This window comes from Glandiceps talaboti, chromosome 9 (genome assembly GCF_964340395.1).
Source record: "Glandiceps talaboti chromosome 9, keGlaTala1.1, whole genome shotgun sequence".
Taxonomy (NCBI): domain Eukaryota; kingdom Metazoa; phylum Hemichordata; class Enteropneusta; family Spengelidae; genus Glandiceps; species Glandiceps talaboti.
Window position 1 is genome coordinate 18,881,652 of NC_135557.1, and position 19,594 is coordinate 18,901,245.

At 38.1% G+C, this 19,594-nt stretch overlaps 1 protein-coding gene across 4 annotated transcripts in view; it reads left to right on the top strand.

The window, feature by feature from the left end:
* LOC144439649 (nephrin-like) overlaps positions 1–19,594 on the top strand; it is an 82,766-nt gene that overhangs the window by 8,655 nt on the left and 54,517 nt on the right. For all 4 annotated transcript variants that reach the window (XM_078128883.1, XM_078128885.1, XM_078128887.1 and 1 more), the window contains exon 2: positions 3,498–3,839. In XM_078128883.1, the coding sequence (XP_077985009.1) occupies positions 3,498–3,839 (342 nt within the window). The remainder of the gene's footprint in view (positions 1–3,497; positions 3,840–19,594) is intronic.

The window sequence follows — 19,594 nt, forward strand, 5'->3', positions numbered from 1 at the left end:
TTAATGAGAATGTATCTAGGGATGTATGGATGAAGAGATATTAAGCATACAGTGAGTCCATGAGTGATATGCAAATTAGGTGTAAAAATGTTCATTTTTGGTCAAAAACTTATATCTCAAAAACTATTTGGTCACTGAGTCTGAAACTTGGTGAGATGTTTCTGAAAGTGTTATTCTGCAGATTTTCATCAAAACATTTTGACAAAATTGGCCCTAGCAACCATGACCACGCCCTTAGCAACGACCAAATGGCAGTATATTTTGGTCAAATGACAACATCATCTGGTAGGCAAATGAGTAAACATTCAAAAAATGTATGTAAATACCCTAGCAACCATGACCACGCCCATAGCAACAGCGAAATGGTCGTGTGTTTCACAAAGATAACAACAGGGATTAATAGATAATTGAATAAACATTCAAAAAATGTATGTAAATTTGCCTAGCAACAAGACCACGCCCATAGCAACAACCAAATGATCACATATATTGCAAAGATAACAACCAGGATTAATAGACAATTTAATAAACATTCAAAAAATATATGTAAATATGCCTAGCAACAAGACCACGCCCATAGCAACAGCCAAATAATCACGTATATTGAAAAGATAAAATCAGGAATTCATACACAAGTGACCGAAAACATACAAAAATGTATGCAAATATATCTAACAACATGACCACGCCCATAGCAACAGCCAAATGATAGCATGTATCGTAAAGATAGCAACATGGTTGGATAGGCAACTGGGTAGCCATTCAACAAATGGCCACTTATTGTTAGCATGGACTACCATATGGATAAACATTTTTAGAAACTGTACAGTTGTGCTACAACGCCATTGGCGGTATTTTTATCATTTGTCGACAAGAAGCATTGCATTACTGTCGTGATGCCTCGGCAGCATCCTGGGATGCACAGCATATTTTAGCCCATTCAATGATTCATACTCGCAAATGTCACCTTTTGAACGGCGCATTTAGCAACAAAGTAAACATATTTCATCTCGAATGAATATACTAGCTATTAGAATACCCATGGAAAACTTCAAGGTATATCAGGACATGCAGTGCCACAATATATTTGTTGGTCCCATAATACACTAATAGTATCGATTTGCTCCGAGCATATGGAAGCATGCTCCGAGTCGTTGCATGTAAATAGCACTGTGTACCACTCAAAAGCCGAGGTTCATATAAGTTACTTGCTAAATTTCGATGAAAATGACATTAACGAAGAAGGTTTGTTAACCTGATTTTATTATCAGCAATAAAAATTGTAAAGAATTACGAAATTTCATGAGTTTCGTTTTGTCATTTAATGACTTTATCAACTCGTCTGGAAGAAAACTTGTATGGTTTCCCTTGTTGCGATATCACTTCATATAACAAGCCTACAAGAATTTTGTAACGAATCATGGTATTCGAAGTACACAGTTTAGGAAATGAACAAATCAAATATTGCGATGTGTTCATGATATTCTACATTGTATATGATTGGACAATATTGACGTCCGCAATCAAGGTCATGACCACAGCACATGGTTATGAGAGAAAGCCTGTAACTAGATTTTAGCCACGTTCGGTACAATTTGTTTGTTTTGATGTTAGATACATTATTTCTGTACGACTTTAAGAATTTTGCAATAAATCTAATTGATAAATATGATTATAATTATATCATGTGGATAAATTCAACCCGAGTGTGCTCTCCGAGTCCATACATACACTACTTCAGCTTTGATCGGGGGAACTATCCTAACAAAACTTGACAACACTACCCACCTACTGATAATTAAATATATAATAATCACCTGTACACCATGATAAAAACATTCAACAAGTCAATGAGACCTACTTCTGTTCAGTTCGAATGCGATTTTCTGAGGTTTTACATGGGTCTCAGACTCGGACTTGGGTATCCCGCCCTAGATAGCCCTGGCCGAAAACAATAGATGTAACCTTGTGTTCGCAAGCCAAACATGTGACAATACAAGATCACAATGAAAACTCTGAAACATTTACAGGTCATTCTAATTTTATATATGTACAACAAAATTAGGTCGGCTTCATTTTTTGTTTTGCCAAGGAAGTCAAAGGCCTCTACTGTAAAACCACTGAACTTTACTTAGTAGCAGTTAACTTCTGTGACTGGAAAGAATAACAAGCAAAACATTATACTATTTCGAATTATTACTAGTCAGTACATTCTAGTTTATATCTTTAGAGACATTTTGATATCGACCTGTAACAGTAGATGAGCTCCTAGTTTTATTGAGGGCTGAATAGGCATCAACTTGCACACGGTATACACTCAAACATCACTAGCATTTTCACTATTGTTTTTTCTCACTTATCATGCAATATTGAATAGTCGGCTTTGCATTTTAATACTGGTTATGAGACGTATAAAGAACATTTTTCAAGGATGTGGTATGGAGCATTTTGAATCACCTTTAAGAACTATCATATCTCAGTATCATCAATATCTTTCACAAATTGACAAAATATAATGCGACATGAAAACCCACAAGGGACAATTACATTCAAGTAATTAGAGTTTATTTCTTGGAGATCATTTTCAAATAATTGTGAACTTGTCAGTTCAAATTGATTGCACATGTTTAATGTTCATGTGTTTGTAGCTCAGTTTTGCCGCTAAACACATGCTCATAACGTTACACATATGTACCTGGGTAATATTACTACACTGTTTGTTTTCTTGTCCGCCACATGACTTTCAGATAAGGGTTCCTAAATTAAAGGTTCTTCAACTGCCTCATTTGTTGCAGTAACATCAATAGACTGTCACAGAAATCAGAGCGTATACATTGCCGGTGTGTCATGTCGGCAGTTTCACGTTAACATCACTCTGATACATCGCATCGATGGGGTAGGTCCAACTCTGGCCTACCCGTGCCAATTCAGCCCACCGTAGGGTAGAGTTCATTGGGGATACAGTTTCTACTTTGTCAAACCTGCAAGAAGCTTACAGAATCAGGAAACGAAACGACAACATATGCAAACAACTGGATAAATAACAATTAAAAAGATACAGGTTATCAAAGAGTACATTTCTCTATCTAATTTGATGGTTATTAAAATTTGTACAGGTTACAAGCGTTAACATTGCCCCTATCATGATTACAGCACGAGTAGTTGGAACAAAGTCAACCAAGACATAATCAAATATTATGGAGGGAATGACTTCTGTGTTATCAACACCAATGCAGGGGGGAGGGGGCAGTTAAACATACAACTGGCTGTTCCCTCCCCCATTGACAGTGACAGTCACATACACAAATTCATACAAACAAACAGATATTTGGAAAAAGCTACCACATTACTCCCTTTTGTAGAAGAAAAAAATGTTGTTCTTAGATGTGGTATCCAACAATATGCCAAGCATTTCAAGAATAGTTATCTCTCATTCAAAGAAGGTGAGATTGTAATACAACTGTTCTAAACTAACTTTATTTGTCATTTCTATTTAGTAACATCAGTATGTAAAGTGACTGTTACCAGTCCGAATGGTCAAACTGTTTATGCCAGTGAAAATGAACATATAACAGCACAGTGTGTCTACTCAACAGAAGGATGCTCAGACTTATATTATTTGGAATGGTGCTTTGGGACAGATTGCTCAGAGTCAATAGTTCACATAGGTAGCACTACCATCTGGCAAAATGGATATGATTCAGAATTCAGCTTAACAGACAGTACAAGTCTAGTCATACCAGTAACTTCATCAAGAAATAACCAAGTATACACTTGCTCTGTGAACTATGATTTCGGCAATGGACTCGGCAGGGGAAGTTTAAATGTTGCCATTATAGGTAAGTAAAACATATTTCTTTGTAATGAAAGATCCAAATTTATTGACGTCTAAAACAAAATGTCTTCTGCATCATACTTCAAAACTGGTATTTTAAAATTAATATAGGCAAAAAAAAAAAGAATTGTTTCTAGACAGGACAGCTTGTCTAAAATGGTGCGACAATGTGCTTTTGTTTTTAAATTCTCAAAAAACCTGTCTGTCAGTCTACTATTTATAGCAGTTACTGTTCGTTTTATTTAGTAGTTTAGAGCAAGTGTGTATGTGGGACAGATGTCATTTGCTTGTTCGTGATTGCTTCACTGAAGTACGGAGGGTTATTTTAGTGTTTCCCCATCTGCAGACTGCATGGCCTGGACCAATGAAAAACAAGTCATTTAGAATGACATACTTCCCGCTATGATTGGGTTTTAAGGAACTGGCAGTTTATGTTGTCATTTTCTTGATATCACTACTCTGATCACGCAACAACACTTGTGAACCTAAATCAAACAGACTTAGATATGTTGTGTCTGCTTGTTGGACATGGGACATGCCTACTCTTCAAGATGACGTGATGGAATAAACCATTCAACAATAAAGAATGGATGGGGTACGGGGACCTGTTCAAGCATGTCTGAGTTATGGCTTTGGACATGAAAACTGCGCTGACAAAATCGCTGCCAGGCAGCCATATCGGATTGTATCACGACGAAAATGGATATGCACATATATGTCATAGAACACTATCATAATACCAACTTTGAATGAGATCTGTTCAAGCATGTCTGAGTTATGGCTTTGGACAGGGACAATTTGCAAACAAAATGGCTGCCAGGCAGCCATATTGGATTGTATCATGACGAAAATGGATATGCACATGTATGTCATAGAACACTATCCTAAAACCAACTTTGAATGAGATCTGTTCAAGCATGTCTGAGTTATGGCTTTGGACATGGAAAATTCGCAAACAAAATGGCTGCCAGGCAGCCATATTGGATCGTATCACAACAACAATGAATATGCACATGTATGTTATAGAACACTGTCCTAATACCAACTTTGAATGAGATCTGTACAAGCATGTCTGAGTTATGGCTTTGGACAGGGAAAATTCGCAAACAAAATGGCTGCTAGGCGGCCATATTGATCGTATCATAAAACAAATTGACGTGCATATATATGCAATAGTATGTTGCCCCTGTACCAAGTTTGAAAAAATTCAGTCTAGGCATCTCCAAGAAACGGCTCTGGACGGACGGACACACGGACAGACGGAACCCAATCCATAAATCTACGTCCGACGGGGACTAAAAGCATGGGGAAAAGTGAACGCGTATTTCCAATGGGGGTTATAGTTCCATGGCCGGTGCTACTACCACTCGTACTGGCACACATATTTATGTGTTGTTCTCACGTAGACATCTTGTTCTCAACTTGTCATGATACATGTGTACTCATACCACTAAAATGTATACTACAATGTACGATGAAGTAAACTTAATCTTTACAACAACAATAACAATGTTACAAAGCGATATAGAACAACTGGTTTAGGTTAAAACATATCGGCAAACGTTATGTAACCCCGTCCCGTCATGTCAGTTTCACGCTTGCTCACGATTTAGACATTTTTTGAAAGTTCTGTGTATTCATGGTAAGAAGGCAATCATTTCAAAGGTAACCAGAGCGTGTTTTTCATATCAATACACATCGATTCCGTAAAAATCCTGAACCTGGCATGAGCACGTCCACTGTGGCGGAGTCTGCTGACAGGCGCTAGGCACCAGTCACGAGACACTCCGAACATTTTATTCACGGTTACGAATTTATTTTCTCTCGAAAGCCATCGTTTATTATATCACGTAATTCACCGATTTTTGAGGATGAGTGCTTTGTATAGAACATACCTGCAGAAGATTTACGAACCTGCTGTCCCATGGTTGTCATACATGGTGACATGACATTTTCGAAGATTCTACACAGGGGGCAGCGAGCATGTAATCTATGTGATCGATTATCGATCGGTTGATCGATTGATTGATTGATTATTTGGTTGAATGATTGGTCGAATGAATGGTCAATTTTTGTGGTGCAATGTAACTTAATTTGTGTGTGATGTTGATCAATTCACTCATTGAGTTTTAAAACTATTTCTTTTTCTTTCCCTGGTTACTTTGCTCTCAGCTATATCTCAGACCACTAAAAGTTTGTGGCTGTATGTAATTCTCTCTTTTCTTTATTGACTAAATAAAGATGCCTTGTCCATTCTTTGCCTCTTATCTAAATTAAAACACTCCTCATCTTATAATTGGCGAGATATTACTTACATTAACAGTTTGCTTTATCTCTCATCTGCTGGGAGATTATCACACTGGACAAACATTCGATCATGCATATACTGGTAAGAAAGAGAAAAGGGATGTAACTCTGATGCACTGTGGTTTGAGATCACCGTAAGTCAGCCAGACACTTAATATATCCATGTATGCACTTATAAACAGGAAATAAATAAGCTGCCGCAGGAGTGACGCTTTATTCAAATTGTAAAGAAACCACGCAGGTACACAGGTCCTCCGTCAGATGGGACAGCATCCTAAATATGGCTTCAACAGAAGCACGAGATGTTAGGGGCCGGCCGTTCGTGTCATACATTATAAAACAGACTCACAGCCAACATAAAAAAATATTTCAGGGGGGGGGGGGAGACTTCATTTTGTGTCCAAATCAAAATAAGGATTATGAAATACCAGCTGTTTTTCTCAAGTTGTCTTGAAGACATGACGGTCAGAAACCGTGCCAACTTATATATATGGGGAGAGATGACAAGAGTTTCTAAAATCAAGAAACTTTTTCCCATTTGACGGGGTTGTCACAATATCGCCATTGAGATCTACCCAACACTATTACAAGTTTAACCCACACTGATTAGCTACCAAAACAACAAATTTGTTGAGTGTGTCTTCTATTGGCAACAAGTTACTAGAACGGGCAGACATGGACGTACCATATGATACCACTTTTGGTGAGAGGGGTGAAATTAATTCGTCAATGTTTACATCGTAATCAATGAATTTTACACACATATCGAGTCGAGTTACAATTTGTATTAGGCTGTGCATACAGAAGCGAAGAAATTATAATATTTTCAATAAATCATGTTATGGGGAAGTTTCTGAAATTTCATCTCGTAATTATATTTGATTTCAAGGAGTACAGTTTCAAGGGATATCAATCACCTTGCCAGAAGCAGTGACTGCAACTGGAGATGTTCGTTCTTATGTTCACAATTTCATTTCTGTGCAAGAAGGCATTCCTAACTGGTGTAGTGCCATGTCAACTGTATCGACATAGATTTTATTAAAATACGGCATTAACCATAGTAATGCAACGTTTGGCATTGACGAAGCAGCCATACAGTCTCTCGACTATGATAGTTTAGTACTGTCGCTGACAGTCACAAGTATTCAAGTTTCGCCAATTTACCAAGACAAAACATTAGAGTCCGTTGTACAAAGGACACTGCCGTTTTCATAAACTTGTGTCACTGTGATGACCCATTTGTTATGGATATATTCCAGTCAGTTGAAGTTACAGAATGTAGAAGTAGTGAAGTTTCTAAACGAAAAACACATGAAGTGGATGAAATACACTTCCCAGCCCCAACAGTAGCAAAAATATATTTTGTAATTTATATACTTATGAATTTGTGGTACTTGATCATAACGAACGTACACATCAACCAATTTCTTGTGACATCAATTATAAATCTTGCAAACATTACATTACATTATTCTGATAGAAACATATTCTGATACATATCTCAGGAAAGAAGTGCTTATGGTGTTTACCTGCGCCATCTACGCATATAAATTACGGAAACGTGCTAATCAAACAACAGAAACAACATGAAGACTATAAAAGCATGAGTACTGGTAAATCTAAATTTTCCCGTAGAAAGTATTTTTTCCACAGATAGCAACTTGTTTTACAATTTGAATTGCAAGTTTAGCTTGTGTTTTTGATGTCACAATAGGAAGTAACTACATATTGTGTATTGTGTAGGACAGCTAGGTCGCGGTCGTTCACTCTCTTTCTTACCAGTATATGCATGATCAAATGTTTGTCCAGTGTGATAATCTCCCAGCAGATGAGAGATAAAGCAAACTGTTAATGTAAGTGATCTCTCGCCAATTAAAAGATTAGGAGTGTTTCAATTTAGATAAGAGGCAAAGAATGGACAAGGCGTCTTTATTTAGTCAATAAAAAAAGAGAGAATTACATACAGCCGCAGACTTTTAGTGGTCTGAGATATAGCTGAGAGCAAAGTAACCAGGGAAAGAAAAAGAAATAGTTTTAAAACTCAATGAGTGAATTGATCAACATCACACACAAATTAAGTTATATTGCACCACAGAAATTGACCATTCAATCGATCAATCATTCAACCAAATAATAAATCAATCGATCAATCAATCAATCAATCAACCAATCGATCGATCAATCAATTACATGCTCGCTGCCCCTGTGATTAAAGGCGTCACTGTACTAAGAAATTGTTACACTATTCAAAGTTTGACGTACGGTACAAACCACTAATGACGTAGTGCAGTTTAATTTCCGGGTTGTGGAAGTACGATTTTGACATTTATATTGTCGATAATTGAAATTTGTTTTACATGTTTGAATCAGCGAGTTGAATTGAGAAATCATGATGTTTGGGAACACGTAGTGCCATGCATAAACATTAGCGACACAAGTGATGAACGTATTCAGTTATTCATAGCCCATAATTTTGTTACGTAAAATGGCGTTTTGCTTTGGAAAAAATCCACTTTAGGTGACTTTTAAATACATTCACCTCAAACTGTATAATATTGAGAGACATACATTATTTTTTTATTTCCTGGATTTTCCGGAGAACATGGAGAGAGCATCCACCACCATTGCCCATGGATCTGGTACTGGGGACACATACCGTGGTAGTTTCCTGTTCTTGTGTGTGGCAAAGAGATCCATTGATGGACGACCCCAACAATGTGAAATCAGACCTATGCTCTGTGGTAGTTCCCATTCGGTCAGCCGTATCTGACGCCAACGGGACAGTGCATCAGCTATCCCATTCAGCCTGCCTGGTGTCTGGCTACTAATTTAATCTTTTTGTCCTGACAGCATAGCATTAGATCCCATGACAAATAACACAGAGTTGGGGAGACTGTCCACCCCCCACCCCCCCATTTTATTTATTAGATCCCATGACAGATAACACAGAGTTAGTGAGACTGTCCCCCCCCCATTTTATTTATTAGATCCCATGACAGATAACACAGAATTAGGGAGACTGTCCCCCCCCCCATTTTATTTATTAGATCCCATGACAGATAACACAGAGTTAGGGAGACTGACCCCCCCCCCCCCCCATTTTATTTATTAGATCCCATGACAGATAACACAGAGTTAGGGAGACTGCCCCCCCCCCCCCCATTTTATTTATTAGATCCCATGACAGATAACACAGAGTTAGGGAGACTGCCCCCCCCCCCATTTTATTTATTAGATCCCATGACAGATAACACAGAGTTAGGGAGACTGTCCCCCCCCCCCATTTTATTTATTAGATCCCATGACAGATAACACAGAGTTAGGGAGACTGACCCCCCCCCCCCATTTTATTTATTAGATCCCATGACAGATAACACAGAGTTAGGGAGACTGCCCCCCCCCCCATTTTATTTATTAGATCCCATGACAGATAACACAGAGTTAGGGAGACTGCCCCCCCCCCCCCCCCATTTTATTTATTAGATCCCATGACAGATAACACAGACTTAGGGAGACTGTCCCCCCCCCCCCCCCCCCCCCCCCGATTTTATTTATTAGATCCCATGACAGATAACACAGAGTTGGGGAAACTTTCCCCCCCCCCCCCCCCATTTTATTTATTAGATCCCATGACAGATAACACAGACTTGCTATCATACTTCCACATGGGTACTAGTGATCTCCCCCTCAATAAATTCACCGTGTTCGGCCACCAGTTGAGGTGAAACCGAAGAGAGGGACGAATAGGGATAGAAGCCTGCAATGGCTGACTGGATGGGTGCCAAAGTGCTAATAGGTACAACTGGATTGGGCGCACTCTTAGTCGTGCCCATGGGGTAATGTCTAAACTCATCAGCCCCAGGAGAGATAACAAAATCCTTGCTACTATTGAGCGTTGTAGAAGACCCCATGGACCGAATGAAGATAACAGTTTGCTGATTTGGTCCTTGGTTGGGCAAACAACTCCCAATTTCGTCAATTTCATTCCCATAAAGGTCCCACCTGTCACCAACTCAAAGGCACACTCGGCATACACACTCTAAAAGCTTCATACAACACCAGGCATGCATAGACTGTCACAAATACTCATTTTTTCCATCAGAGAATGGAACAGTTTACCACAGGATATAATCATAACAGATTCAGAACATTAATTCAAACAAGCATTATTAATATTCAACAGAACACAGGACAGCAACATTAAGGACTCATAAAATTCATTACACACATCACATCCTACTTGTTTTGTTCCTCTAGGACGTTAAGTAGTATCCTAAAGAAGAAGAAGAAGAAAGTCATGTCCTGGATGGTAGTCAAACATGATTTCTCCTGACTGAGAATAAATCCGAGTCTTTGGAGAAGATATGTTGTCATGGCTACCTGAGTGGCTAGTAAGACCTGTTCCGTCTCCCTCAGTAACCAATTGCCTAAATAGGGTTGTAACACTTACTGACAGAATCGAATGTTGGTGTAATCATGCCACTGGCACTGCTGCCACCCGTGTAACCACTCATAGTGCTGTTGCCAGACCAAAGGGGAGAACCGTGTATTCGAATACCAGTGTCTGTTGATTGCAAAACGGAGGTACTTGTAGCAGGCGGATTGCATCCGTAAGGGTCCTTTATGACAAAAATGATAGTTTCATCTTCTTCTCAAATACTACTTGTCAGATTGCTTTGATATCTGCCATGTAGCGATTAGAAAACCACACCGGGAAAACAATGATGTTCCCAGCCCAACCTGTCTTATATTTGAACAAGTCATTGAGAATGACATAGTCCCCGCTATAATTGGGTTTTAAGGAATTATCACTATCTCTGATCACACAACAACATTTGTGAACCTAAAACAAACAGACTTAGATATGTTGTGTGTGCTTGTTGGACATGGAATATGCCTCTAACAATAAAGGATTGGTTGGGTATGGGGGATCATATCACGATGAAAATGGAGTCTGAGTTATGGCTTTGGACATGGAAAATTCACAAACAAAATGGCTGCCAGGCAGCCATATTGGATTGTATCACGACAAAAATGGATATGCACATGTATGTCATAGAACACTGTGCTAATACCAACTTTGAATGAGATCTTTTCAAGCATGTCTGAGTTATGGCTTTGGACATGGAAAATTTGCAAACAAAATGGCTGCCAGGCAGCCATATTGGATTGTATCACGACAAAAATGGATATGCACATGTATGTCATAGAACACTGTGCTAATACCAACTTTGAATGGGATCTGTTCAAACATGTCTGAGTTATGGCTATAGTATGGTTCTCAGTTATACTATTGTTCTCAGTTATGGTATTGTTCTCAGTTATGGTATTGTTCTCAGTTATAGTATGGTTCTCAGTTATGGTATTGTTCTCAGTTACGGTATTGTTCTCAGTTATAGTATTGTTCTCAGTTATGGTATGGTTCTCAGTTATAGTATGGTTCTCAGTTATGGTATTGTTCTCAGTTATAGTATGGTTCTCAGTTATGGTATTGTTCTCAATTATAGTATGGTTCTGAGTTATGGTATTGTTCTCAGTTATAGTATGGTTCTCAGTTATGGTATTGTTCTCAGTTATAGTATGGTTCTCAGTTATGGTATTGTTCTCAATTATAGTATGGTTCTCAGTTATAGTATTGTTCTCAGTTATAGTATGGTTCTCAGTTATAGTATTGTTCTCAGTTATAGTATTGTTCTCAGTTACAGTATTGTTCTCAGTTATGGTATTGTTCTCAGTTATAGTATGATTCTCAGTTATGGTATTGTTCTCAGTTATGGTATTGTTCTCAGTTATAGTATGGTTCTCAGTTATGGTATTGTTCTCAGTTATAGTATTGTTCTCAGTTATAGTATTGTTCTCAGTTATAGTATGGTTCTCAGTTATGGTATTGTTCTCAGTTATAGTATTGTTCTCAGTAATGGTATTGTTCTCAGTTATAGTATTGTTCTCAGTTATAGTATTGTTCTCAGTTATGGTATTGTTCTCAGGTATAGTATGATTCTCAGTTATGGTATTGTTCTCAGTTTTAGTATTGTTCTCAGTTATGTATTGTTCTCAGTTATAGTATGGTTCTCAGTTATAGTATTGTTCTCAGTTATAGTATTGTTCTCAGTTCTGGTAGTGTTCTGGGTTCTCTGTTCAGATTTCTGTTCTTTTGATACTGTATTTGTTTTCTTCTATAATTGTTCATTTATTGGTAGGTGAGCAGACTGGTTGGTGCGTCTTTCCAACCTCTGCTTATCTCCCTATTTGGGAGTGTACAACAGTGTAGTACTTTATAAGTATTTGTATTCTAGATTTGCCTATATTTAGGCTAACAGGTGCACTGGTTTAAGAAAGACACTTGGATGGTATGTGAAACCTAAAATAAAACAGAAATTCCACAAAATCAGATAATTAGAAGGTGAAAGAGATCAGTATGTGAGAAAGTACAGCTTCAATAATATCAGCAACTCTCCTTTGACAAAACATGTGCACAAAAACATGTAACTTGTGAACTGTATTACTTTTTGTTCTACTCGTTACAAAGTGAACATTTTGATATTTTTCACATGAATATTGTAATCACCATTTACAGTTTCTTCGTTGACAGATGGTGGAGAATGCACAATTTCATCTGAGAAATTCTAACAAAATCAACACAATATTTAAGGAAATATCATGCATCTTAAATATGTTCAATATTATAATATAATATAACCTGTGTAAAACCAAAAACACCACATGTATGCATCAGAGTTTGATTAATTAAAAAAACTAACCTCAAACCAACAAATCTTTGAAGTACAGCTGTTAATGACACTAGAAAAACAAGTCACTGAGAATGACATAGTTCCCGCTATGATTGGGTTTTAAGGAACTGGCAATTTATGTTGTCATTTTCTTGATATGACTACTCTGATCACACAACAACACTTGTGAACATAAATCAAACAGACTTATATATGTTGTGTCTGCTCATTGCACATGGAACATGCCTATTCATGTTGTATCTCCTCGTTGGACATGGGACATGCCTACTCAAGATGACAAGATGGAATAAACCATTCAACAATAAAGGATGAGTCGGGTGGGGGGGGGGACCTGTTCAAGCATGTCTGAGTTATGGCTTTGGACATGAAAAATTCGCAAACAAAATGGCTGCCAGGCAGCCATATTGGATTGTATCACAACGAAAATGGATATGCACATGTATGTTATACAACATTGTCCTAATACCAACTTTGAATAAGATCTGTTCAAGCATGTCTGAGTTATGGCTTTGGACATGGAAAATTCGCAAACAAAATGGCTGCAAGGCAGCCATTTTGGATCGTATCACCACGAAAATGGATATGCACATGTATGTTGTACAACATTGTGCTAATACCAACTTTGAATGAGATCTGTGAAAGCATGGCTGAGTTATGGCTTTAGACAGGGAAAATTTGCAAACAAAATGGCTGCTAGGCAGCCATATTGGATCGTATCATGAAACAAATTGACGTGCATATGTATGCCATTGTATGTTGCCCCTGTACCAAGTTTGAAAAAAATCGGTCCAGGCATCTCCAAGAAACGGCTCTGGACGGATGGACGGACGGACACACGGACAGACGGAACCCAATCCATAAGTCCCCGTCCCGCACTTCGTCCAGCGGGGACTAAAAAGTACAAATGACAAAACGGTTACTATTGGATAAAATGAATTCTCAAAAGGAAGTATGTTACAAAACACAAATTTATTAAACATTGACATAAATAAATTTATGAATTATTTGATACTGCATATATCGTAAGTAGAATAAAATATGTAAGTAGGATAAAATACATCAAATGCAATGCAAATATCATAGTCATACAAACAATAACACACATTTCCTATGGACCATCTCGTTACAACAATAACGAAGCACTCATTCTTCAGAGTCAGTGATCACAAAGAATAACAGAGCACTCATTCTTCAGACTTAGTGATGACAAAGAGTAGTATGTTGTGATACAAACAAAATGTTGAACAACATAGAGAGTAACATTTTATCGTACCATACAACGATTTTGGTTTGGTACTAGTCCTGCTTGCAGACAGTGCACGGGTCTATATTACTGACACAACCCTAAGAATAGGAGGGACAATTGTCAGAACCGAGTCCCAGATTACTATGTATGCAAGCAGGACTAGTTTGGTACAAAATGAACCTCGTAGCACAGAGAAAACTAAGTCATACATCCAAAACATAAAGAATAACGCAGCTTCAGAGTCAGTGATCTCAAAGAGTAGTATCTCGCGAAACAAAAGAAACGAGTAGTATCTCATGATACAAACAAAATGTTGGACAACATAGAGACTAACATTTTAACATACCATACAACGATTCTGGTTTGGCACAAAATGAACCATGTATCACAGAGAAAACTAAGTCATACATCCAAAACATAAAGACTAACGCAGCTTCAGAGTCAGTGATCTCAAAGAGTAGTATCGAGCGAAACAAAATGTCAGACAACAGAGAAACTACATATTGAACGTCACATCATCATTGTCGTTCAATTCAATTCAATTCAATTCAATTCAATAACTTTATTATCCGTATATGAATGCGGAAACTTGTCTTTCGGCTCAAAACACAATTTACAAACAATTTACACAAGTACAATATATACATATACATATACAAACAGTGAGTTTAAAATGACTTTACAGTGAGTTTAAAATAGACACAGCTGTTGGAACGAACAATTTTTTAAAAAGGTTTTTCCTTGCAAGAGGCATTCTGTAACGGCGACCAGATGGGAGCTTAGTGAAAGAATTATGTAAGGGATGCGTATAATCATTGACTATTTTCTGGGCTTTCCTGTTAACTGCCGTATGATAATGACATGCCAGTGTTGTTTGACGACAGCCAATGATCTTCTCTGCTGTGTTTACAATACGACAAAGTTTACTCTTGTTTTTAACCGTGAGATTACCATACCAAAGGATTATATTGAAAGTCAAAACACTTTCAATAATAGATCTATACACTAATTGCAGCACGTTCTGACTGACATCGAATGACTTTAATTTCCTAAGGAGATACAGTCTCTGTTGAGCTTTTTTCGCAATATAGTCTGTGTTTTCGGCAAAGGAGAGCTTGCCATCGAGAATTGACCCAAGGTATTTGAAACTAGTAACAACTTCAACAGAGTCTCCATTCATTGATACAGGTGTGAATTGGTCAGTTACTTTATGTGCTACAACTAATTCTTTTGTTTTTGAAACATTCATTTCTAAAAAGCTGTCTTTACACCAATTCTTTAAAATTCCAATGTCACAAAAATATTCAGCTAAAGAGTCTTCATCAAGTAACAGACCAACAAGTGCCATGTCATCGGCAAATTTAAACAGACAACTTATTGCAGAATTACATCTCATGTGATCAGTATAAATTGAAAATAATGTTGGTGACAACACCTTGGGGAGCACCAGTATTCAGTACAATTTCATCAGACATATAACCATTGAAAAAAACCCTCTGAGGTCTGTCTTTAAGAAAGTCATGGATCCAGAGAACTAAGTTAGAATTAACATTTAACTTAATCAACTGTTTTAATAGAATGTATGGCTGTATAGTATTGAATGCGCTGGAGAAGTCTATGAACAGAATCCGTACGTACGCATTCTTACGTTCTAAATGTTGTACAATTAAGTTAAAAAGTGTGATAGATGCATCCTCTACACCCCTGTGTGCTTTATATGCAAACTGGAAGGGATCTAGCTTGTCAACTACATCACCGAGCAGAAACTTCCTAACTATACCTTCCATGCACTTGCACAAAATTGATGTCAATGCAATTGGCCGGTAGTCATTTAACTGTTTAGGGTTGGGCTTCTTGGAACTGGAATGATTGTGGATGTCTTCCATGAGCGCGGAACAACATGACAATTTAGAAGTATTTGAAAAATGTCGTTCACACTTTGTACCTCGACCGTAACCAACTACTACCGAAAGGACGACTATATGTCTCAGCATATTCACTCACACTAATAACAAGAACAACCACTTAGCCTGGGGGGGGGATTCTTAAATTGGGCCGACAAAAAGACACTGACCCCCCTATCTGTAAAACCAAAAACATGCTGACCCCCCTATCACACAATTCTAAAACATGTTGAGCCCCCCCCCCCCCCCCCATCCCATGTATATAATATTCACATTACAGGTATTTTTTGATCACGACTCAGTGTGGCCTGCTTGACTGTCTTGCATCTACTTTATAAGATCCCGGGTTAGCACTATCATAATTATAATTATTGACTACACAGGGCAAATATATTCCAAAAGGAGTTTAATAGCATCTTAACAGTGAAAGCTTGAGCAGGGAATATGTATATCTCATATGGGGGTCCTAGGGGGTCTCCCCCTAGAAGCCCTGGAGGATTTTTACTCTGAAAAGTCAATTTTGAGACTATTCAGGTCCTTTTTAGAAAATAATTTCCAAGCTTTACAAGACAGCACCAACATGTAAAAAGAAAAAAATATTTTTGAAATATTAAGTTTCATAGCATCTTGACAGTAAGAGGTAGGGGGAAGAGCTTGAGGCTGGGAAGTGTATACCTCATGTAGTGGGGGATCCTAGGGGGTCTCCCCCCAGAAGTCCTGGAGGTTTTTTACTCTGAAAAGTCAATTTTGAGACTATTCAGACCCTTTCAGAAAATAATTTCCAAGCTTTACAAGACAGAACTAACATGTAAAAAGCAACTACACCGGGTTGAAATACTTTTGAAATATACTTTGATAGCATCTTGACAGTAAGAGGGGAAGAGCTTGAGATTGGGATATGTCCACCTCATGTGGGGGTCCAAGGGGGTCCCTCTAGAAGCCCTGGAGAATTTTTACTCTTAAAGCGAATTTTTAAGCTATTCAGACCCTTTCAAGCAATAACTCAATCCATGCTTTACAAGACAGCACCATCAAGTATCAGAAACTATTCTTTATAACTGACATAGGGTTGAAATATGTTCTTAAACAGTTAAATGGCATCATTATATACATGTAGTAAAGGTCAGTACATCTGCTGGTAGTATCATTGGTAGGGTAGATTTGGAGTTTTAATTCAATTTTAGACTATCTTGGCGAACATTTCACATCTTTAAAAGACAATATAATCTCAAATTAGAATTGGGTGAAAATATTTAAGAAAAGTTTAATATCATTATGACAGTAAAAAGGTTGTTGGTGCATCTGATTGTTGGTTGAATGCATGAGTGACCTCTGGGGGTGAGGTAGTCCTTGGGGGTTTTCCCCTGGCAGATCTGCAGTTTTTTGTTACTATTAAGGCAATGTTTAGGTTATTCATAGCCTTTGAAGTAATATTTCCAAGCTTCGAATAGCTAACGTAAATGTAAGTTTTAAATAGTTTCCCATGTCACATAAAAATGGCCCTGTAACATTGGTATAGTGGCATTAATATTGCATGTATAGTAAAGCCTCCGGTATGTTAGAGAACTGTAGGTGGTCATACCTAGTGTATAATAGAGACTGGAATCTAATGAGATGTGATTTGTAACTTGTCAATAACATGTAGTGTCCAAAATAGAAAGTGTATTAATCCCTTCTGACAAGTTCACAGTGACGAGTAAGGAACATTTTAGATTAACTTCTTTTCTGATCTATGAAGATTACCATTACGAAACCTTCAAGTTCACTTTTGCCCCAAAGTGCAATCTAAGTGAAGCACTGATTGTGAAACAGCAAAGCATTTACATGACATGTTCTGTAACTAGTGTGGTAGCTAGGTAATACATGTATATGTATATTTATAGTTATGCTTGGACTAATAAGTAATATTAAAGAATTTATGTAAGAAACAGGGAGAAGAACAAATATTTACATGTACCACATTTCAGACAAGGCTATATGCCATTGTAGAAAAAGGATTTTTTCTTCCATCACAATCCAAAACACAATGACCCTCCCTATCCACAATTTCAAAAACAGGGTGACCCCCCTCCCAATCCACCGCCCTCCCCCAGGCCGAAGAAACTGACCGGTCCCTAAATACTTACTGATTTATGAAACCAGCCTCGACATTCGAAGACACAAGCTTTAGCGTGTTGCAATATGAGTTCCTTTGTCTTATGTCTCCTCGTTCCAAATGTGTAATGAGTTGGGGTTCGATGTGTAGTGGATGTGTGGATAAAGAAGAGACACTGACAACGACAACGTGTATGAACGTAACTGCGTATCTGTATTATATGAATAATTAATGAGGTCATGTAAGGTCAACTTCAGTCTAGCATTACAACTCATGACATCCCTCTCTTTTCAAAGTTAAGCGAGTCAATCTTAACAGTTTGTGATTGAGAACAACAATTAACAGTAATTGAACGGTTCATGCAAATCAAAGAGTTTGTGTCCAAATAGTTACCGAATAACAGTTCGCGGTAATAACACAGTATGAATAAGAGTTAACAGTGAAACACTTCAAATAGTTCATGGTAGTTAAACAGTCCATGTGACTAACATTAACAGTCTGATAACACAGTCTATATGAATATACTTATACAGTTCGACAAGTGTATATATGGTTCAAAGTTCACAAGTCCAATCTATCTGGTGGTTTCACATTTCTGGTTGATCTCCTGAGTATACGAGGTGGATCCTCAATCGGAGAGGGTGTAGATGTCTCGGGTGTAGACGTAACCTTTCCTTCTGGGGTCATATCCATTTCCACAGATTGTGGGGTATTGAAGTTTTCACCTGTGCGCCGGAAATGACGTCTGTTCCGTCTAAGTGTGCTTCCATTCTCCTTCTGAACAGTGAAAGCACGAGGTTCCTGTTGGATGGTTTTAATTACACCAGGTTCCCACGTACAGTTCTGATGGTTGTAGACACGTGTGGATTCACCGGTGTGCAAACTAGGAAGAGGTCTTGCATGTCTGTCATAGTATGACTTTTGGGTGTCCTGTCTGTGTTGAAGCTTTACATTGACATCACCGTCAGCTTGTGTTGTAATGTCAGGCTTCCTGATAGTTGGCAGGTTGGTCTGGTAGGCTCTTGAGTTGAGAAGCTCTGCTGGAGAAGGTAAGTTGTGATCTAGTGGTGTGCTTCTCAAGCATAGCATTGCAAGGTGGGGGTCTGTACCGGACTCCTTGCACTTCTGTAGCAAGTTCTTGACAGTTTGAACAGTTCTTTCTATAAGACCGTTAGCCTGTGAATAGTAAGGACTGGTTGTCACATGTTCGAATCCGTATATAGCACTGAATTTCTGGAATTGTGCGGAGGTAAACTGAGTGTCATGTCCTGTCACTAGCTTACTAGGAATGCCAAGTTCCTCGAAGATTGACTTCATGTGTGCAATCGTGGTGTTAGACTGGATGTTGTTCAATCTTCTCACAATGGGGAACTTACTGTAGTAGTCTGATACTAACAGGTATGGTGTATTGTTCCAGAAAAATAGATCAGCTGCTAGTGTGTGCCATGGTCTTGA